The sequence below is a fragment of the Oreochromis aureus genome, linkage group 18 (genome assembly GCF_013358895.1).
Source record: "Oreochromis aureus strain Israel breed Guangdong linkage group 18, ZZ_aureus, whole genome shotgun sequence".
Classification (NCBI taxonomy): domain Eukaryota; kingdom Metazoa; phylum Chordata; class Actinopteri; order Cichliformes; family Cichlidae; genus Oreochromis; species Oreochromis aureus.
Window position 1 is genome coordinate 26761973 of NC_052959.1, and position 23674 is coordinate 26785646.

General features: G+C 40.5%; 1 protein-coding gene across 8 annotated transcripts in view; it reads right to left on the reverse strand.

Annotated features, from left to right (window-relative positions):
- Nucleotides 1–1601: 1601 nt before the first annotated feature.
- The window catches only part of cadm3 (cell adhesion molecule 3), a 95833-nt gene continuing 73760 nt past the window's right edge, over nt 1602–23674 (reverse strand). For 2 of the 8 annotated variants that reach the window (XM_039602562.1, XM_039602564.1), the window contains exons 6-12: nt 23028–23198; nt 22364–22454; nt 13469–13641; nt 12653–12808; nt 12207–12227; nt 8165–8290; nt 1602–5831 (exon numbers count right to left, since the gene is read on the reverse strand). In XM_039602562.1, the coding sequence (XP_039458496.1) occupies nt 5713–5831; nt 8165–8290; nt 12207–12227; nt 12653–12808; nt 13469–13641; nt 22364–22454; nt 23028–23198 (857 nt within the window). In that variant the 3' untranslated portion in view covers nt 1602–5712. The remainder of the gene's footprint in view (nt 5832–8164; nt 8291–12206; nt 12228–12652; nt 12809–13468; nt 13642–22363; nt 22455–23027; nt 23199–23674) is intronic. The other 6 variants (XM_039602566.1, XM_031754942.2, XM_039602565.1 and 3 more) reach the window with 6 other exon arrangements.

A 23674-nucleotide genomic window follows, 5' to 3' on the forward strand; every position in this document is an offset into this window, starting at 1 on the left:
TTTGAATAGCTTTTGAGAGCTAAACCATAAAAAATAATGAATGTTGAATATTTATACATGTTCCTATTACTGTTACTATTAGGACTACTGCAATGACAGTGGCCCAATCGTATCCAGTGTGCTAATGGGAATATCTGCTTATAGAGGGAATCCGTATTCATTTGTATTTATTTATTTTTAAAGCGTAAAAGCCACCAGAACACCTGTTTAACTGCAGCTAAGAAGTTTCATTGCCTGCAAATACAGCAACATGTAAATTGCGTTAATAAAAATTGCATAATTCACCACCCAAACGAGGTCAGCTTTGGCAGTGCACGCATTTGTTGGCACCTACATCAATGCATTTTTGTTCAGTTTGAGCGGGATCACATTTCTGAGGGTGAAAACTGATTAATTTATTATAACGGCATTCTGTTTATTCATCCCAACTACGCTTTTATATGTCTTCAAATGAATGGAGAGCACGCATCATCCATCTGTTTTGATGCGACTACATACTGTGTAATTAACCAGTAGCATGTGCACAATATAAGGCTGATTATTAACCTCCAGTACCAACATGTGCTAACAATTTTCCCCAAACCGCAGAGCAAACTAAATGAGAGGAAGCAAGGAAAAGATAAGAGGAATGAAAGGAAACCACACAGAAGAAAGACTTAATAATCGATTTCAGACATAATAAGATGAATTTTGTTGCCAGTGTCCAATGTAAGTTAATAGAATTAAGTGAGAAAATCAGTCAGTAGCTTTCTTAGTTTTATAACCAAAGATCATTTCTGTTTAAACAAGAGTGTTCAGTTTACTATGTTGCACTGCCATCTGTTGGACCTTCTTTTTAGCTGCATGCTAGAAACAAAATATGCAGTGTGGCTCGTATGGACCTGTTGATAACCTCGTTCTGCGGCTTTTAGATTTATGAGCCATTTTATCGCATCAATTACTTTCTGGGGGGAAAAGTGTTTTTCACGCACAGAGACTGATGAAAAGTAAGATGTTTAATCACTAGGAAGAAAAAAACAGAATCCGGTGACAAAGAAAAGAAAGCTCATAAATCTCATAAGTCTGTTTAAAGTCCTAATCAAGTCACTTCAGATCTAGCCTATAATATTCTTTTTATATATATATATATATTTCTTATATTTTAGCTAAAGAGTATTTCCACAGGCACAATGCTTGGATTCAAATTGAGTCTAGAATCAGAAACTGTCCAGTCCATCTAGTTCAGAGCGAGATGGGAAGCTATTCTCAACCAATATTTCTCTGATATGATGAATGTGAAGGCATTTTAAATGTTAAATAACAGAGAGCGCCTTGGAGCTCTTTGATCTTGAAAAGTCTCAGTTTTTTAAGAAAATGTTGCATTTTTCAATGATGCAGTAAACTGCCAGGTACCACAAAATTTTACAGTGTGAAATAGTAAACACAAGTACTAATAACGTTAAAGACGAGTCTGTGCTGAGTTATTAAATGTGATTAGCAAAATATGTTTTTAACCACATTTCATATTAAAAAAAGTTTCATAAGAAGGCTCTAATGGGCATTTCAGACCTGGAATTTTTACTGTTTCCCAGCATAAAGAATAAGCAATAAGACACGTGAAATTAACCCAAATGCATTATTTATTGAAGTCAACAACTGAACTGTTATTTTAACAAAAATAACCCCAAAAAACAAATACTTTATGAACGTAACAGCCAACAGATGCAAAACCCACCACTGCATGCGGTTGGGCCTCACCTTGATGACATCATCAGCCATAGTACAAATTAACATACATGACAGCACTACTCCCATGTGATATGGATATTTATTCAAAAGGAAGACTTGTCATTCAAAATAATAATGATAAGAACAAAGACATTGTCTGAGTTACTGAAATAAGAACATTTTTGTGAATGCAACACACATGAGAGTGAATCTGAAGTTTGTCTGGGTCAATTATTACACGCTTCACACTCATACACAAACACAAACACACACACACACACATATGTACAAATACACCATAGTAACAGACATCAAGCCTGCTGTGCATATCCAAATATATGTGTGGATGTGTTTGTATCCAAAGTGTATGTGCAAAGTATGTATGGGGTGCGCTCGTAAGAGTATCAGGTAAAAAGCAACACTATATACATGAAATTAATTAAAAATCGTTGTTGAAACAATAAAATATGCAAAAAACTAAATGTCTAACCTTCAAGTTTTGGAACATCTAATTTCAAGGAAAGAAAAAAAAGATATCAATTGAAATGAAAACAATGAGATTATGCACACCTTTAACGAAACATAATTTAAAAATTAATTGGCTTATTCTACAAAATGAAAAGAGATGGGCGGCAGCTAGTGTGCGGCTGCCTGAAGAGGAGGCGGCGCGTCGAGTGGAAGGGCAGGACAGCTCGCACCGACTGAAGAGGGAGAAGAAAAGCTGTTGTTTGCTGGCATCTGGTGACAGTCAATCATTACTGCACTGATGCACTGAAATACAATTAGACGTGAGTGCACATCTCAGTCCAACACTATACCCCTACGTGGTTTTGATAAGGGCAGAACGAGTCCTGCTTTGCCAGTTGCTTCGCTGCTTTTCTGCTGTGTTGAGGAGGTGCAGACGGATTTCACTGGGACATGTTTGCAGATCAGAGAAAAGCAGGGAGGTCAGCCGGTCAGGCCGCCGCTTCTCGTCTCAGGAGACGAACTTGTCATCGCTGCTCATCTGCAACACTATCTACACTTTCCAACCATTTCTCATGCAAGCTACATGCTAGCACACTAACTAAGACAAAGGACAGGACAATAAATTACAGGCAAATACAGGCCCATTAGTTTTTAAAAGACACTACACTTTGGTGAGTATGAGTCAGATATTCCTTTCTCCATTCACAGAGCAGAACTAGACTGAGGTTAAATACAAATCAATGGTAACATCTTCAAAGTGGACAACAATCTCTGTGAGACAGAGCCAATCCTCTGATCTGCAGGCATGATAGCAGTGATATGATAGCAGAAGAGTGTTGTAGAGCAAACATCAGATAAACAGTGCGAGCTCAAACACACAGAATCCAAGCACTGTTTAACCCGGGTTCACTACAACATCACCAGTCACTAAATAGTCTCACCAAGAGCTCTTGGCAGAAAAAAAGAACAACAGCTGACCCTGCTTCAGGTCACATTACCCTTTGTAGAATAGCTAGCTTATAGACATACTACTTGCTCACAAAGAAGAAAGCTAGGTAGCGGTTAACAACAACACGGGGAAAGGAATGCAAAATCACATTCCCTGAACATTCCCATAAAATGTGTACAAAAACTATCAAAGACATAACTGTCTACAGGTAGACTGACAACAACAGCAAGTGGATTCCTCTCCAAACACTCCCAAACAGTGCTTCGAAGAGCCATCAGCACACGCCAGCAAAGCTATAGACGCTACTTCTACTGTACGTCTATGTGAACTCGTGGATGTGAGACCAGGAAGGAGAATCAGACATCAATCAGAGATGGAGTGGGGGAGACGAGTGATGAGAGGAGGGGACATGGGGTGAAGGTGGATCAGGACGCAGACGGGATGATTGATTAAAGAATGCAAGGAATGGACGGGCAGAGCAGAGGGGAAAAAAAGAGAAGAGGACATTTAAGTTACTAAATGACTTTCTTCAGTGTTAGCGCCGCCCAGACTCGGCACCCTGCCCACCAAACCAAAGCTTGGCATGTGTACAGTCTAGAGCCCAGAGCCTCTTAGTTAGATTGCAATCAATTTCAATGACCGGGCCAAGTGGAGCTTTCAGTGCTAAGCGAACTTCCAACCTTAATAAAACACTGTGCATTTATGGGAACCTTTTGCTAAGCTGGTTAATGATTCCTGCTTGCAATAATACACATACACACACAAAAAAAGAAGAAAAAAAAAAACAGTAACAGAAAGGTTTTTTGCCAGGAAGTTTGTCATAATGCATGTAGCCAGTCCTATTTGGCCCTGTAGTGAAAAGCAAGCAAGCATTTTCACCTCTGAAAGCAGCAAATGTGCCAACCTCTTAGAGGAAGTCATGATGTCACTACTCAATGAATTTAGTGCCAGGTGGCCTCGCCAAGACAAGCAGTCTGCTGCAGAGAGAAAAACGGCGAAGGTGAACCGTGGGATCAGCGGGGCCAGCTGGAAGGAAAGCCACAGTGGTCCACAAGTACAAACACTGGGCAGCAGTATTTAAGATAAACTCCACCACCAACTTGTCGCCTTTCAAAGCTCTTGACCAAAGGTGTGCTGCTGATTAGCATTTAGGAGCAGAGGGCCGACAAAGCAGGGAGAAACTCCCATCATGTGGCGAAAAAGGAACTAAGTGCATAAACAGTGTTGAAAACCTGAACATCAAAATCAAAACACAAGTTGGAAATTAGATTCATGGACTCCTGGGCTGACAAACTGACAAACACTGTAAAACGTTAACACTGACAGTAACATACCGAGACACTGACGAGAGAAAATCCCTCACGAGTCCCCAAAAGATCAAATAAAAAAAGAAGAAAAGATCAAAGAAAATCAGAATAGACAAATATTTGCAGTTAATGTTAGTCTTCATCGCAACATCATTGTTGTTATGTTTCTATTTTTTACCCAGATATTGATATTTCGACTCTGCATTTCCACGCATGTAATAAAAACAGGCAGGCTTTTTTTTGAGTATATAAGTTACTGTAATGCAGTAACAGACTGTATGAGTTACAGGAGAGAGGGATGGAGAGAGAAAGAGAAGGGGGATAGAAGGAGAGACAGAAGGCAGAAACAGGACAGAGAGAGTGTATTTACAGCACACCAAACATTTTCTGTCAAGTAAAAAGAATGCTATATAATTCTATATATATATATATATTTATATATGTATACTGGAGCCCCTCGGCTTTGCAGCACAAGGTGGGAATGCTGTTTTTGCATGGGTGTTGCATGTTTTTGTGGCGGTGCATTGTGGAAAACTCAATGGCTCATACCAGGGTTTGCAAGGACGTAGGAAGAGGTTTGATGGCATAAAAAGATTAAACCGTGAGAGAGGGAGATTATGTTTGTCAGTAATAATTTTCTTTAGATGGATTTCTCTGTCACGAGGAGGCTTATAGAGGGATTCTGCCTTGTTAGATGTAGAGAATGAGGAGAAAAAAAAAGTGAAAAGACAGACCTGGTTTGGATTAAATGTTGAGAAGACAGGTTTGAGAAGTGGAATATCAGCTCGACATGTTGGAATGTGACTTACAATTTTGATTTTTCACGGCGCTGACAGTTCAAAATAGGATACGATGCTTGTGTGACATTGTGTTAATGTGTCAGAATTCGGATGCGTGTTAGTAGGAGGCTCCCGTTTGTTATTCTGAGCATCTATGAGCATTCACATCTGTGTGAAAACAGATTTACCCTTTAACTGACACAAGTATGTTGCATGTTCGTGTGTGTGTTTGAGTGTAACATTAGTTCATCCGTATGTCAGTGCAAAATCTCACTTCCCTGTATCAATGCAAAGAGGGTAGTACCAGTTGAAGCTCAACTCAGCCCAGAGTCCTTTCCCTCCATTCCCATCCCATCATCCCTCCAACAGAGTGAAGAACTGAAGCATCGTGAAAAAAAATCGAGGTTTCCTTTCCTTCACTCTTCCCCTCTCCTCCAATCCGCGTCCTCCAACTTTTTCTCCGCCTCCTCCCGCTTCTTTCCTCCACCACTCTGTTCTCTATCTAGATAAAGTACTCTTTCTTGTCCTCTGCTCCGGAGTGACCTCCTTCTGCGTTGATGATGGCTGTGTCGGCATCCGGGGCATCATCTGAGCCCTTGGCCTCGTGGGTCAGATACGTTCCTGTGGCAGGAGAGAGAAAAATTTGGAGAAGTAAGATTAAATAAGGCAGTGAAAGTGTAACATTGTAACTGTAAAAATTAACCAGACAAAGGCAGTGTGTTGCAAGCTAAAGGTCCAGCTGCTGTATTTCACAGGGAGAGATAAGAAAAAGAGCTAACTTCACTCAGAGATGGAGAAAGATAAGAAAGACAGGAGAGGAAGAAGAGTGGTTATATTTAAAGGTAAGAACTGCTTAGTGGTATGTGATAAACTGGAAATTTAAACCTTACATGCAAGTTCTCGTGTTTTTAAATCAGATTATGACATTATGTTTTTTCATATTGTGAAATGTGCTGCAAAATAAACTGAGGCAGACTAACTGTGCTATTATAAGGCTGCATGAAAATACTCTGCAGGTTAGTGCAGGATAAACAGGTTAGCTTGCTGTACTGTGATGGATTAAAGTAAAGTGTGTGACTGGTGCACAGTGGCTGTGGTTTCATGGCCAGAGTTAGGTTACATCAAGTGTAGCAGAGATTAATATGGATTTTTGCTGATGATGCTGAGGTCCATTGACTGAACTCCACCTTCATACCAACTTTATACCATCTAGGAAAAAGGCAGCATAAAGCGTGTACTGACAGTGTAGATGGAAATCAGCCAGGACAACTCATGAAACATCTGCTGACATCTGGTTCAGTTCAGGTGTGTAAATGACAAAGAGCAGCAGGTCAGCTGATCACAGCCTGTACACTAAGAAAATCTACTTGAGCTCTCAATAGAAATTATTGTGAGTTATATTCTTTTCCCTACAGTGAGCCATTGCAACCAATTTTAGGTTTCCCCACCTGCTGAATCCCACTTTAACCCCTGACTGCACACATTTTTCTGTTTAGAGGCAAAGACACCCTCTACAATGTAGCTAACAGAAAATAGATATGTATTTTTTTTATTTTCCTTCTTTTTCTTCAGATTCAAGCTGAGTATAATTAGAATAACAAAAAGGTAGACTAAAGTTTGCATTCCCATCTAGTCATTCATTTTATCATTATGTTAATATAGCACAAGGTTCAGTTAGCTTTGCACAAAAATAGAAACATCCTTGTTACTTTCTTACTTTGAGTACATTTGAGTACTTTTTTGCTTTTACATTAGTAAAGAAGTTAAATCAGTACTTCAACTTTTACTGGAGTAGTTATTAACAGCAGTATTTCTACTTAAGTACAGAACGTCTTCATGCCAAATATCTCTGGGGAAGAGACTAACCCCAAGCTGCTCTCCGATGCCTCCATCGCAGTATGAATGTGTATAAATGTAAGCTAGAAAGCAGAGAAAAAGTGATTGTGTGAATGGGTAAGAATGGGTGAATGCTCAGGTAGAGTAGAGAAGCGCTATTTAAGAACCAGTTTATTACTATTACTATTTTAATATGATGTTGGTGCCTGTTTTAAAATAATGTTAGGTAATCATAAGTCTGTTGAATCAAAGGTAATATGTTAAATAACCCCATCACCTATAAGGCTTTTACTTCTTACACAAATTTAAATGTAAAGGTCTGAGTGTTATTAGCTTTTTATTGCATGTACTGGGAGCTTACTTCTAATGAATAGGATAACTAGCATTGTGCCCACTATACTCATCACAAATGAGAACTATATCCATTTGCTGACATACAATTGCCTGAAGCAGTCAGAGGTAATTGGTAGTGAAGGGAAACGGACATCATTCCTAGTAGATCTGGCACTTGTAAACAACAGCCAGCAGGCAGTCGCTTTCAATATTCTACCAGCTTGAAGCACCTAAGTCAGGGATTGAATCTGGTTGACTGCGGTGGTGGTGTTTGTTTTAATCAACCACCCCACCTGGGTGCTGAAACAGGTCTTTATTACCTGTGAACTTTGCATTACAGTATTTACTGTTTCTGTCCTAAAATTGGACTGAACGCATTATTTTAAATTCCAAATAAAATTTGGTGATGTACTGAAAAGAAAAGGCTGGTGATACATCGCCAATGACAGGCAGTCTAATTTCACAGGGCGGTTATTCGAACCAAAATGTTTTTAAAAGAATTAAACATTCTCTTAGTGTGAGTCATTCATTTTCTTATTCTGATTTGAGCATAAATAAATTCATTAATTCTGAGTTTTATGCTTATAATTCACATATACTGTAGGTGTAACTGCATTTGCATTTCTTTGTGTTCCTTCATTTGTATGCATATTTGCAGGTGTGAGGTCCAGTCTTGGAGCGCATGTATCCATATTTATGCAAGTGTATCTCTGTGTATACTCGTGCACGCATGAATGAGTGTGCGTCCGTGTGTTCATGAGTCCGTGTTTGTGGGAGGCAGTGACCTTTGTGTCTGATGAGGTATCTGCCAAGGACGATGAGGAGGCAAAGCAAGATAAAGACGATGACAGCCACTACCCCTCCGATCACGGCGTGGTCCACCCCCGAAGTCGTCGACATGGCTGTGGGGTCTTAAGAAAAGGTCGGGCAGTGTGGAAGAAAGGAGAAGAAAGGGGGGAAGGGGAAAAAAAGAGAAGGCATGATAAAGAAAGAGAGAAAAAAAGCAAGAGAAAATGAGGCAGAAGCAGTGAGAAATAAGGGGAGAGCATGACAGAGAGACAGAGATTGAGAACAGAGGGGGAGACGAGGGGGTGGATGAATATTGGTGGAAACGGATGATGAAAGGCGGTAGAAATAAAGAGAGAGAGAGAGAGAATAATGGGGAGAGTGACAGAGAGAATACAGAGCGAAATGACAAGAACAGAGCAGAGAAGACTTGTCAATATATAAAACCCACTGAGGCAAAGTTTCAGAAGACAAAGACAGGGATATGAAAAAGCCAGGCGAAAGAAAGAAGGCCACTGAGTCACCTTAAAAATTGTTTGCAGTCTACAAACCAAGTACCAATCACTTCGTGGGAACCTTGTGGGAACACACACAGACTCTTGATGTTGGCTGAAATCCTGGCCCCTTCAGCTGTGGTGATTTCACTATGACTGATTGATTTTATGCTCCTCTTTGAATTAAAATGTTCGGTCTTGAGAAATCCAAGGCAATGCACCGAACTGTACCAGAGTCCCAAACCTCCAGGGGCTCCCAAAGCCCCAGATTCTGCTTTTAGGATGATTTGATTAAATATACATTTATCTAACAGATTCATTCAATCACGGAGGATTTTGAATGAATATGTTTCATATACTCTAGCACATTTAAAAACTTTTTGTTGTTAATTTTAAATCATTGACATTCCATCAAACAAGTAATGAGTAAGAGTTCTTCATAACTTACTACAGTTTAAAATAATTGTCATGTATTGCAGGATAGTAACACTTAGTTTTTTAATGATTTAAAAGCTGTATTATCAATATATGTTTAAAAAAAGATACACAAGTTGAAATTGTAGTGCAACCAGAAAATGCAGCAGATAATTTATTTGTTGCATCGTTTGAAGCTTTTGATTCATGTTATTAAAACTTCTGTTTTCAGTGATATTTGGGTTTTGATTCTCTGTCATTTCAAATGGCGATCGTGGCTCAAGATGTTTTGCCGTTCGAGCCCCGGCTTGGACAGTCTCGGTCGTCCTTGGGCAAGACACTTCACCCGTTGCCTACTGGTGGTTCAGAGGGCCCGGTGGCGCCAGTGTCCGGCAGCCTTGCTTCTGTCAGTGCGCCCAGGGTGGCTGTGGCTACAACGTTTGCCATCACCAGTGTGTGAATGTGTGCGTGAATGGGTGAATGACTGGATATGCAAAGCGCTTTGGGGTCCTTAGGGACTAGAAGGCGCTATATAAATACAGGCCATTTACCATTTATGTTTTGAGTCTTCAGTTTAGTTTTAATCCAGTACTTTTTACAGTATTCTCTGTATTTCCTTTTTTCCTCCTGTGTCAAGTTGATTCTTTTGTCTGTGTTTCCCTGTTTAGTTGTTTTTACCCATTTTGTGCTTTGCTTTGCTAGCTAGTTGTGTCTTGTATTTAGTTTTATTCCCCCCTGTGAGTGTTTTACATTGTCTGCACCTGCGTCTTGTTTCTGTCCAGCTGTGTCTAATCCCCATCAGCCCTTATTGTGAGCTAATGTAATCCTATCATTCCTTTGTCCAGTGTCACAGTGTCTGTTTACCCTCCCAGTCTGTTTCCTGGTTATTCCTGCTTCCTTCTGGATTTATGTTACTTTGATCATGGACTTTATTACTGGACTGTGTATTTTCATTTTACTTTGTCTGTCTCTACATATCAGTATCTGGATCCTGAGTTTCCTTCTCTCCACACGAGTTTGCTCTGCAGACTCATTACACATAAATAGATTTCCCTAACCATTATGTGTAGTTATTTATGAGTCCTTACTAAGATAATATGACACAGCAGTTTAAAAATAATCTTGTTTCTTATTGACTGCTCATGCTCTACACGACTCTGCTTGGATCAGCTGGTTGTTGCTTTTGTAGTGTTCCAAACAAAAGTTGCAACCAGGGAAGTTGCAGGCCACCTTCAGATAGACAAACTATGCAACATCCACACATACAGATGAAGGCTGCTTCTCCCGTCTCTTCTTTATTTTGTTAATCTTCATTTATTGGCTGTTATAACAACTGACACCATCAAATCAGCAAATAGCTCAGCCAAGTCACGCTCTACATGACATAAAAGAAGTGTCATAAAAATACAGGACAGACATAACGGTAGCACTTTATAATAATGTCACACTATTAAGCATTTGCAAGATATTATAAAGGTATTAGCAAGTGCCTAATTCATCATTTATATAACATTACTCCTCCTTAGTATGCCATTTATAAACACAAATATGTTTATCCATCTGTTACACCGGAAACAGCTATCACTGCTACTACATAACCGCTAGTAACAATGATAATAATAATCATAGTCATTTATCTGTATTTATAAATGTCAAACTAAGGAGGAGTAATGCTATATAAATGATGAATTAAGCACTTGCTAATACCATAATAATGTTCATAATTATAAAAGTGCTAACAACTTAACAAAAATTTCATTTATGTAGCGTCTACACTTTAACACAATTATTTCAGAACAGTTTTTCATTTTTCTTTTCTTTTTTTTGACTTGGGTAAGCTTGAATAATGTTCCATTGACTTTAAAAGAAGACACCCTTTTCTCTTCTTTAAAGAGTTTTTTTCTGTTTGTTTGTTTGTTTGTTATGTTTTGAAGAGATGAAGGTTTTTCAGCCAACAACAGAAAATTTTAAGTTCCTCTTGTTGCCTCACATCAGCCACTTAATCAACTTACTCTTCAGAGGAGAAAGCGATCTAAGTGGAAATAACACGATACATCAATCATTTCGCCTGGCTTTTTAGAACTGATCAGACACTGGGTGTTTATTATTTGAAAGTCACTTAGGCAGGAACAACTGAAATGCAGCATGTCTTATACCAAAAAAACAAAAAACACACCTTAAAAAGATATTAGAGGAATAAAAAGGAACGATTTTGGAGAGGCTGGTTTTTACCTGGCAATCAGCAAGTTAAAACAATGTGGAGGACAAGCTATTTGTCTTTACACAATTGGATTGCAGGAAAGAGACAGTGAAACACAGCAATAGCTACTGTCAACCAGAAATAAAGCTGAAAGTGAAGATGGAAGAAAAGAACATTTTACAACCAGCTGGGTCACCAAATGATGTAGTGAAGGGCCTTTTTGTAGGAAAAAATATATTTCAGCCAATTGGAGACGTGAAGGGCCTGACAGTGGTGAACCAGAGGCCAGCTCTAGACAGAGAATGGGAGAAAAGAGGAAAAGGGGAAAGCGGAGGGTAGGACTCTGTACGCCGGGCAGAATAACACACAAACACAGAGAGTCGGGCACACACTCTGGTTGGCCAGCGTGGAGGTGAGAGAGGGGCATGCTGACGAGGCGAGACTGAGAATGAGCCCATAAATCCTGCTGTCAGCATCAAAGGAAAGCAGACAAGACCCAAGAACACCTCGAAGCCTGACCCCCCTCCCTCCTTGGTACGCACACATACACACACACAGAGAAACACACACAGAGGAAGTGGAACACTGTGTAAATGACTTGTACCACTTAAGGGGTCATGCTAGTCTGTGTGTCTTTGGGAGATAGAAGTGAGTGTGCGGTGTGAGTGTGTGCTGCATGTGGGAATGGTGGGTACTTGTGTCTGGAGCCAGTCTGTGTATGTATGGGCAACAACAAAGCATTATGTGGGCAGGAGTATAAAATATTCATCCCTCTACTCACAAGTTCAAAGTGTCCCTAGACTACTTTTTTCCCCCCAGAATCACAGACAGACAAAAACAAAACTACAAAGAGTCAGGCGGACAGACAGGTGGACGAAAAGTTGGAACGACAGAAAACAAAAAAACCACAGGTGACTGGTGGAAAAGTTATACCTGTAATGTTGCGTGCTTCATCTTCAGAAGTGGATGGGTGGATGGATTGTTGAATGTATGGATGGAGGGAGGGATGGTTGGTGGTTAGGTAAGTGGAGGAATGTTTGTTAAGGAAGAGATTTGGGGTTCAGGATAATCAACAGGAGGAAAGAGGAAGACAAGAAAAAAATGTGAAACAGCTGTGACACAGCCAAACAAATGCCATTTTTTCCTTTATGGAGTGTTCCGTCGTTTCCTTTGTTGCCACGCTTTTTTCTGTGTTTGCGTGTGCGCGCATGTAACACAAGGTCAGAATATTTTTGACTGCTACACAATTCAAGATCAATTTCTGGTACAGCGGGAAAACATAAGAAAGCTTCAAACGTTTTGGATTTTCTCGGCTATACTAAGCTTCTCGCATCTCTTTGCTTACAGGTGTGTGTGCGTAAGTGTGTAACTGGTTTTACCTGTGAAAGTGTTAACTCCATTCAGCTGGACTGAAACTGGGGGCGTAAGGGAGGAGGCAGGGGATGAGTAGGCGGGAGTGGCAGTGACAGGAGTGATGCTTGAAGGGCTGGTGAAAGGAGGAGTTGGGGATGAAGTGGAGAGGGGGGAAGAGGAGTCTGGAGAGAATGGCAGGTCGGGGAAGAGAGCGTTGGAGAGGGTCGTGGTGGAGGATTCAGAGATGGTGGTTGACACATCAGCTGATGAAGGGGAGGAGTTTGAGGAGGAGGAGGTGGTGAAGGGGTCAGTAGTGGAAAAGGGGTCAGAGTAAATGGAATCAGAGCCAGAGCCGAAGAAGCCATCAGTAGGAGAGGAAGATGGGAGGGAGGAAGAGGGGGTGAAAGATGAAGAACCAAGTGAGGGAACTGTGACTTTTGGGGCGTCTGGGTCCACGGGATCTTTGAGGAGGTCGAGAAAAAAAAATGAAGCGAAGCAGGAGAAAAAACGGGTGAGCAAAGCGCAAAAACGACCACGAATTGAATGAACGGGTCACATAAAAGCAAAGGGAGAGAAGCGCAAGAAATGAACGAAAGCGGTTGGATGGTTGTGGTCAGGCGCGGTTGGATGAGAAAAAAACAAAAAGAAAAAACAAAGACAGGAGGAAAGAAACAAAAGAAAATCAGAAGAGAAAAAAAAGATGGAAGTACAAGCAAAGCCACAACAAACAAAAGAAGAAATAAAAAAACGTGATGAAGAAAGAAAACATCCCCGAGTCCCTCTCCTTCCTCTTTCTGTCACCACACATCCCTTGTTTCCCTCTTTTTGCTTTTTCTCCTTACCTTGCACCAAGAGTGTGTACTCCCCCTCGCTGCTTCCAATGCCGTTGTCAGCGTGGCACACGTAGACGCCATTATCTGATTTGTTGAGCATCAAGAAATGCAGGACAGCACCATCAGGTTTGGCCTGTAAGGGGAGCCCTCCATCTTTCTTGTCCCACGTGTAGATAGTGGGCCTGGCAGACAGAAAGAATGAGAGACCTCAGCTGAAACATATACAGGCTGAACATTTTTTTTTAAAGTTGCTTAAATTTAAAGAAAAAAAATCAAAAGATTCTACAGTGATGAGAGATGGGAGCTGTGACAAGTGCTTCTGGAGAAAGAAAGAAGGTTGAGTGAGAAAGGCGAAAAGAAGGAATGGTCAAAGGAGCGGGGAAACTGGGAGGAATACAGACAGAAAAAGAAAAGATAAAAGCAGGAGAGCAGAGCAGAGGAGACACGGTTAGAAACAGGAGGAGAAAAAAGGAGGGATGGGGAAGTTGTTGCAGGAGACAGCAAAGCAGATGAATAAAAAAGAAAGATGGAAAAAAGAATGGCACGGCTTGAAGAAGAAAGGCGCTTAAAAGCGACGGAAGGAGAAGAAGACAACAGAGTGAAGATCAGCATTTCAAATCAGGCTGCGCTAAAAAATCCATTCTGCATAACAGATTGTGAACGAGAGAGATAGCGAGACGAGCTTTGATAAAAGAATCAATTATGTAAATGTGCAAGTCCTTAAGCACTGTACAGTAATTAGGATGACGGGGAGTCTGAATCGGGGACAGACCTGAATATACTGGACTGATTAATCACTCTTGGAAATGTGAAAAAACTCCTAGCGACACCTAAAGGTGCGATCCGTAACTTCACGGCTTTGGCCAGGTTGGCATTCGTACGCTAAATGTAAATGGCAGGAATTATGAACCTCTTTGAATAAGCTACTTCAAACCAGTATTTTAAAACCTAGTTGGATGAGTCGCAGCTGTAAAGGAGTACCTCTGTTGGTCTTTGCTGCTGGGTGAAATTCTCCAAATGGCTGAAAGCTAATGAAAAACACAATCTGCTCCCTTGACACTTCCCGTGGAGCAAACGCTTGGAAAGACCAAGTGTCAAAGTTTCGAGTACGCTTCATTTTAGGCAAAGAAATCCTAACAATCCTGAAGGGAAAGCCTTTCAGTGCTCCGAGGCAAATAAAACATGATTATTCAGCCATAAAATGTTTAAAAACCAGCATGTCATTTCAGTGCATTGTGTGGTTACCTGCAATAAAATGTAATCTTCTGTTGTTTTACACAGCTTCCAAATGCTTGATAATGTGCAATTAACCGAACAATTAACTCCACATTTACAGGCTGTGACTCGTGTAGTAATATCAAACATAATGCTCGATATACGTTTACATACAGCGGGGCAGCTTAAGTGGAGAAAGCGGATTGGTGAGATCACGATAATGATCTGATAATTCCCAGCGTGCAGGTCTAAACTCTGCGCTTTATTCTTGGCTGTGAGCCCTGCTTAGGTGGAAAGTTTTCAATTAACACACATTAGTAAACACTGTACAAAAGTCATGATACGCTTGAAGACATTCTTTATTGCAATTATGGGTACTTTGGAGCTGCATACGCCTCCCTCTCCCAGTTGTAATCATTATCACTGAGAAGAATGAGCTTTTGGGTATTTCTGCTAAATTATTAATATAAGATTTGTTAAATTAAGCTAATTTATAAAATCTTTGTAATTCAACAGTTATTTCAACCGAACATATCATGTGATCAGATAATGGTATTTTTACAATTAGAGATTATAAATGGATAAGCCTTGTGATTTTTTATGTTGTTTTTATTTTTGATTAAATCCCAGAGACTACACGCGAATCTCATTGCTCTCGCTCTTTCACACCCACTCTGTGGCACTCACACCCAAGGTCACTGTTTCCTGCAGAATATAGACAGCCTTGAAGCTGCTCTAATTACCTTTTTTGTATTAACAATGGGTGAAATGATTATGCCACTAATTTTTTTTCCGTTTTCATCAGTTGGAAATTGGAGCAATAGATGCTAAAGAGCCACAGCCGACCCTTTGGGAGTTTTTAGAGACTAAAGCTGCAAAGGTAAAAGAACATCGCTCAGCAGACTGGACATACAGACTGAACTTACAAATGAATGGCAATGTTGCTCTGTGTGTGCACGTGTATAAATAAACTTCTGTTTGACAACCTGTTTGCTGTAGATACACAACAGCGGTATTTAACTTACAGCCAGTGGGCCAAACTGGGCCCACCACAGGCTGGTGCACTTATTCATTAAATCAAATTTACTGAAGAGGCTCCAGCTACGTTTAATGTTGTATGAACTCCTTCAGTTGTAACCAAAGCATTTGTAACTAATTCAGATAATAAATAAAGTAAAATATGCTTTATCCGTATCCACAGGCATCATATCTGTACTTGCATGAAATTAATGCGGTTTAAAAGTCACTAAATCTGAAAATAAAATTGATGACTTGGGGGCCTTTTAATCATTATTCACTCTTTATTTATTTAGTGCTGTTATGATAATTAACTGGACCCTGATCTCCTGTCATTCAAAAAAAAGTGACCCCCAGGCAAAGAAGGGTATAGAAAGGTCCTCCAGGCTGAGTATACCTGGCTGAATGTGGCAACAGCAATGTGGCTGTATGGTACCGACAAACAGTGCGGTGCAAATGCCTTTCCTCATTTCTTTATACTTTCCTTCCAAGCAGACTTTCTTGTATTTTTAAGGTGGTCTTAGGCAATAGTTCTCGAGGCGTTTTGATCTTTTAAGGTTTTTCTGCTTTTTCTACTCACTCTCAACTCAGTTGTTTGTGCCTATCTTTTTTTAGAGAAATTTTGGGAAGTACAAATTTGTTAATGTACTTAAGTAGAATTTCCAGATTATCTGTACTTTACTGGAGTATTTATTTATTTTTACGTTTACTCCCTACATTTTTAAACAAATATCTGTACTTTCTACTCTTTACATTTTCAAAACAGGCTTGTTACTTTCAGTTTAACACATTTGAAGGGACTTATTATTTCATGTCACTGCGGGCCTTCAAACATTAAACTTAGTGAGCCTAAGCAGTAACACATAAAAGACAATCCTAATAGCATTTCAATCACCAGGGGTTATTGCATAAAAAAAAAGATGAAAGAGGCAAAACCATATAAGCTATGCATAATTTATATTGCCAGTCAAAGTGGGCCGGTGTTTGTTTTTTTCTTTGAACAAGTGGAGATGTTTTTAAGTTGTGTACGCAGTACTTCAGTACTTCTAGCTAACCCTACAGAAGAAGAGCAAGTACAAAGGCAGTAACATTTTTTAGGTGGCAGGTAATTTCAAATGTAACGTTATTATCAGCTCAACAAATATCAGCAAGCGACACAAACTGTGTGCAGTTTGTCGCACAGTGTGTCTGCCAGCGAAGGGTCCAGCTGCTGTTCTTCACAGGGAGAGAAAAGTGTAAAATAACTTCACTCAAAGATGGAAAAGATCAGAAAGGCAGGACAGGAGAAGAAGAAGAGAGGTTAAACTGGAAATTTAAAGTTTACACATAAGCCCTTTTTTGTTAAATCAGATATTGGCTCTCTATATGATATGAAGCTTTTTTTTTCCATATCTTGCAAAACAAACAGTTATACCAACTTGTGTTACTGACAGGTTGCACAGTGGATGTGGTGTTCCTGGTTATAGTTAGGTTACATAAAGGATAGCAGAGATTAATATGAACTTTAGCTGATGACACGTAATTCACTGAATTCCACCTTCATACTGGTATAAAGACAGAATAAACAGGGTCAGTGTAGAGGATAAAAATCAGCCAAGATGACCCTGCTTGCATCTTTTTAAATATAGTTGTCTAACTCCACAAAGATCAGTAAACCTCAGAACAGCAGCAGCAGGAGCACAGATCAGCTGATCGCAGCCTATACACTAAAAGAATCCACTGGAGCCCACAATAGAAATTATTGTGAGATATTATTCTTTTCCCCACTGCGAGCCACTACACCTAAATAAAATTTAGACTAAAGTAAAGTTTATATTCCTGTGTACTAACATCATTTTATTACAGCAACATCGCACAAGGTTCAGTTGGCTTTACACAAAAATAGCTGATAGAAAGGTCCAAAAAAGGACTTTTTACTTTCTTGCTCTGAGTACATTTCAGAGCCTGTACTTTTTCACTTTTATTTGAGTAAATAATTTAAATCAGTATAGAATGTCTGTACCTTTGCCACTTCTGATGAACCAATGTCTATGCATAACAAACAAAAAAACAAACTATTTTAAATCTTCATGCATTTAACTACTAGCAGCCTGTTGCACAAACAGCAGGCTGCCTTATTTAATATAAAATAAAATACCAATGATAACACATTTTGATTACAATGAAATAGTACTTTTGCAACAGTAAGGTGATTTCCAAGAGTTAATAGCTTAAAACTTGGCACATCTCCGCAGCGTTTCCTTTAAAAATTTTGAGAAACTGCACAAGTATAGCACAAATGAAGAAGTCGCAGGGCTAAAAAGATACCTGCAGCAGATGAACATTATGTAAAAGTCACGTCTTTAAAAAATAGGAAAAAATCCAGCAAAGACCTGACACAGGACCAGAGATGCATCTAGTCCTTAAGTTGATTCATGTTTGCCGAAGCCACATCAAAAATGTTCTCGGAATGAAATTGGCAAATGAATGTGCTAAGTTACACAAAAAACTGGACTGAAAATCTGTGAAAAACAGGTCTGGATTTGGATCCAAATGAGAAATTTTTTGTTGAAATTGTTGTCATGATGCACGGTCATGAAAGGTCAGGAAAGAGGTACAACAGTGAGTGTCTACAGGTGTAAAAAAAACACTCATAGTTTGGAGCTGCACTTCAGCCTGTGGTGTTGGGGATCTTATGAAAATTGATGGAATTATGAAGGCAGAAAAGATTTTGATCCACCATGCAATACCATCTGGAAAGCATCTGATTGGCAACAACCTCATTTTTCAGCATGACAATGATCCCAAACACACTGCCAACACAGTAAAAGCAAACCTGGATAACAAAACACAAACAATGGAACAGTATCAGTCATGGATTGAGTCTCCCAAGGGCTCAGCATTATTGAAGCAGTGTGGGATCATCTTGACAGAGTATCGAATAAAACACAGCCAACATCCAAATAAGAGCTTTGAATGTCCTTCAAGAAGCCTGGAAAACTATTTCTTGAGACTACTTGAAGAAATTAGAAGAAAGCGTGCCTAAAAGAGTGCATGCTATGTAGAAGAATAGAGGTGGTCATACCAAATATTGACTTTCAAGCTGATTAGAATTATATTATATGAACTTTGTTTTTGCCTTGCTTACTGCATTTCCATCTATGTTTGCACATCTAAATAAACTGCTGCACCTATTTCCCATTTTCCTAGCAACATATAAAGAAATGAGATGTGGTTCAAGACTTTTGCACAGTACTGTAAGCTATATTACTCTTTGGCTACAAATATTTGGTCTTTTTATGATAACTGAACTACAGGACATGGACGGCCTTGTCTGCTAACAAGCTGCAGGTTAGTAATCTTGTAATGTGTCACCTGCTGTTTTCTAAACATAGCCACAACCTTGCAGACCTAAGGAAGCTTGCAAGCATTAGGTCAAGGTTATGCCAGGCTTTTAAGCTGTAAACATGTTAAGTGAAAAGTCTGGGGAGAGTTTAACTCAGTTATGTGACTTGAAGAATAGAAATGTAAAGCGATTGTGAGCACTACCCCGTGTTCCTGATCAAATAAATGGGAACTATAATAGAATGTAGCGCACAAATCCTTTTCTCTTCTATTAGAAAGTTCTTGCCGCTGGGCGTCAAGGAAACACAGTATAGAATTTGATACGCTGTTATTCTTTTGAACCTGACAGGATGTGACCACAGAGAGAAAAGTGTGTATCCTGGAATGGAGTGTGACATTCATTGAGTTTGATTGGGGCGGGCGGTTAAAAAGGAGGACAGGGAGCTGAGTGGCTGGGTGTGTCGGAGGAAAGGTGTTGTTGCAGTGATTGGGTTTTGACTGACAGCTGCAGGGGCAACCTGTATCTGATTCAATTGGACACTAGCTCATCCACAAGCAGCGGTGCACATAACTGAGCACACTCCCCTCTCTCTCCCTCACACACACACACACACACTCTTGTTTGCGCTCCCCCTTTCTGTCTTAGTCATTCTCTGCTTGTCACCATATCTTTCTGTCTCCCCTCTGCCCACGCTTTTCTCCGCTTACCTCTCCTCTCCTGTCAGTTTGTTTTCCTTTCCTCTCTACCTTTCTTTTCTTTGCCTCTTTTTTTCTCTCTTCGCTTCTTCTGTTTTATTTCACTGCCACTCAGCAGTCATTCTTATCTAAAGCCTCTCCATGTACTCCATGTAAATTTTTGCAGTGGGTGATCCCAATAGGAGCACCCTGAACATTTGCCCTGTCAAGGCCATTTCAAAGCAGACACTGCAGATCCATTTATTATAACAGAACAAGACTATTCCTTATGCAGAACAAACATGATTCAGTGGATGGTTGAAATGTTTCCCAAACAAGTGGATTTCTAGCATTGGTGGTCCCCTGACTGTGGCACACTCTCCATGCCTTGCTTCCTTACTGCCTATAATTTATCCACAACCATGCTGCCTGTTACAGCACGTACATGCAATGACAGTCACCTCCTCCTCCCCCGCCCCTGTGCGTTCCACCTGCCAATCAAACTTACCAGCTAGTCTTCTTCCTAGCCACTCCTGTGATGAGCTGACAGGGAAAGAGAATGAGTAGGGAAGGGATGACAGCAGAGTAGAGGGAGAGCGAGGAGGGGAGGGATGGGGGGTTTAGAGGGAAAAGGTGTGAGGAGAGATAGATGAGAGTTATAGGAAAGGACGAAGTGAGGAGGAGGAGGTGGAGGAGGAGGAGGAGGCCAAAGGGTGGAGGCATGACAAGGCGGAGAGGCGCGAACGAGCTATGAGTGACAAGGCGGCAGAGAGATACGTGATGATGGAAGGATGGAAGGAGGAAGAAGAGGGAGAAGAAATACGGATCGATGGAGATTCATCTATAATGCAGAAAGGCCAGGGGAAAGTGCATTTGTGTGGGCAGGATTTAAGACGCGGCTTGCAGTTTGTTTCTGTTTGCATGCGGGTATCAGAAAAATCATGTACACGCTGTATCAGTGAACACACCAGAGCTTGTTTGAGCAGATTTCTGTTTTTGCTAACTGCGTCCGTGTGTGCTTGCACACAAGTCCTGTTTGAACAAGAGACCATTTGCACAAGAAGGCATCAGAAACCGAACATGTTAATTTTTGATTGCTTACAAGTGTTTCTGTGTGTGTGTGTGCTTACTGTGACTGCTGTTACCCGCATAATTAGTGTGAGTGTGTGTGCGCTTTGTTTATTATACGATTGTGTACCCATGCTGTGTAACCTTACACCTTTACAGTGAGAAAATGTGACAGTATTTACATGCGTGTCTATTTCATTGTATGTTGCTCTAAAATGCCTCAAAATTCGATTGAGGTCCTCCACACAACCGGGGTGAGAGCTTCGATTACAGTAAAGCCAGCCTGAACTGTTCATTACAGGCAGGGCTCCCATCGATATATCTTACAGTAAAACAGGCCAAAGTGCTATATAAGAGGCAGCATTTATCTGAATGTGGTCATGAACTCAGGTTTACTAGACAGGAATCATGTCAAGCAATTGCACTTACTTCAGAAAAGCTACAGGCACTCCACAAAAGACATATAAACCCTGAATTAACTGTCAAGAAAAAAAAATGGTAGCACATGTTGAAATTTTAGAAAATATTTCTGCTTTAATGATCATTGAGTACTTAAGGCCCTGCGAACAAGAAGAGGTGCAAGGAACGCGACTTGAAAAGTATCTTTTGACATCAACTACAATGACATCTCGCTCCAAGAGTAAAAGCTGATGTCTTTTAACTATGACCACTAATGATTCTATAACCAATCGTAGCACTGTTAGGTCTTCATTTAGTCCATTTTAGCCTGCCTTGTAAAGCCTACAAAGTAGAGATCAGAGTAACACTTACGCAATTTTAATACAGGGGCGGAAGTGTGAAGCTAAGTGGTTGCAACACCTTTAACTTTGGGCTTTTGTTTGTCAGCGACTGATCATATTAGTTTTAAAAGCTTTCCGGTAACTACAACAATAGGTGAACCCATTAGTGTCGACATTCAGCGGTGATCCTGCTGTCTTCGGTTCAGTAAGAGTGAATTCAGCTTGTTGCTCAGTCTAACCTGTCAGGATCAGTTGAGCACAAAACTAGCAATTATTAGCATTGTATAGAGAGATGGTAGTTCAGCATCCTGTTATGTTGGACTGAATTATTAGTTACTGATAGTTAAACCTTTAAAAAAAGGTGCAACTTGATTACTTTACCGCTCATCCAGCGGGATTCTTCGGTTCTGAAAGAGTCACTGTGATTGTCGTTTTGTGATGTTTTTGTGTCTTTCACAATCATTTTTTCTTTGTTCGGTGACACACTGTGAATCACAGCTCAGCATACAAGAGCACCATCAGTTACAAGTGGGAGGAGCTTTACTGCCAATTCAGTCAATGACAAGGTTCACTCACTCCAGTCATTTAAAAATATTTCAACTGTGAATCATTCAGCCTTGGTTTTCTCGCAAGCTGCTAGAAAATCCTGAAACGTGACCATGACATTATGTGCTACATAGTTAAACCAGATAAAGGATATTGTTTGGGTTAGTATCTTTTTTATTCACTTTTTAAAATATTGTTGTTATGACTAATATTTGTGCCTCGACTGCATACGTGTGACTGGGTGCAGGTGGTGTCTAGACTCTGGCTAAATCAGTGAGCACTGTACGTGTTTAAGCACTGAGGCATCTGGTTGTCTTACTCAGGGTTGCCGTTGCCGACACACCGAAGAGAAAACTTCTCCCCCTCTCTAGGCAGAGTGCTCTCAGGGTGTATCACCACGTTCGGGGAATCTGTAAGTGTACGACAGACACACCCACAAATATACACAGAGACACAAAATATAGTTATATAACAGAAGACTCGTAACCATGCAAACTTGCAGACAGCACAATCCCATTCATCCCCATCTCCATCTACTCCCATCTGCATCCTGTAGGCGTCACCATCTCTCTGCCTCCCACAATGACATAACCCCTTACACAACATCACTTTCCACTGGCGATGCAGTACTGTCATATTTCCCACAGGGTGGCAGCAGTGACACAGACTCCATAACTCCAATTATAGTTTCATTTTAGATGATAACCCCCTCTCCTTATTCACTGTGACTCAACTCTGGCTAAGTGCACCAGCAGAGGAAGGTGAAATTCCTGTGTGGTCATGATTACAGGCAGCTAATGTGGAATTATTGGAGCAAAGATCAAACCGAAAAAGGGGAAAAAGGGCTTATACTGCCCAATAAAAGAAAAGGTCAGGATAGAAATAAAGAAACAGAGCAGTCTGAGGTTTTCCACTGCATCTCACCCGTCCCTGAGTGGCTTCTGTAACAGCCCTCCTTCCCCCCAATTTCCCAGTTGACTCACACAACACCCGCAGAGCCTGCTCGCTCCTCTTGTCCCCCAGAGTAAGAGAGGGGTGGTTGACGGCGCAGGTGATGAGCGTGTTGTCATCGCTGGCGCTCACCTCCAGGGTGAGCTCGCTGCTCACGTTGTACGTGGGGTTGCCATCAACAGTCTCCACCACCTGTGGACGGCCTGAGGTAAAGAGGAACAAGAAGAATACGGTCAGGAGGAGAGCGACTGCATCTCAACCTGGGACTGGTACAGTAGTCTTGAAAAAAAAATTCACACAACTCACAAGCTATGACACAGAAAAGGACTTTGCACTGTAATTAGGATGTGGCGGTTTCATGTCGCAGAACTGTGCAGAACGACAATGACCCCCATTTGTTCCCATTAAATGAAAAATGCTTTTGCAGTTACCTTGTGCCCTCGGGTGTTTTGTTCCGCGATGTATCATTTTGTTCCGCATACACTGTATGTCTGACAATCCATTTCAAACCATATTTTTAGCAATGTGAGAAAATATCACTGTTTTCTCTCGTCATCATCATTTTTTTCCCTGCTGACTCATTCAGCAATGCATAAATCATTCTGTCCAGTAAGACTTCACATCACAGAGAATCTTTGTGTTCAAAATAATTAGCTTACTGTACCTTAACCAGAGTAGG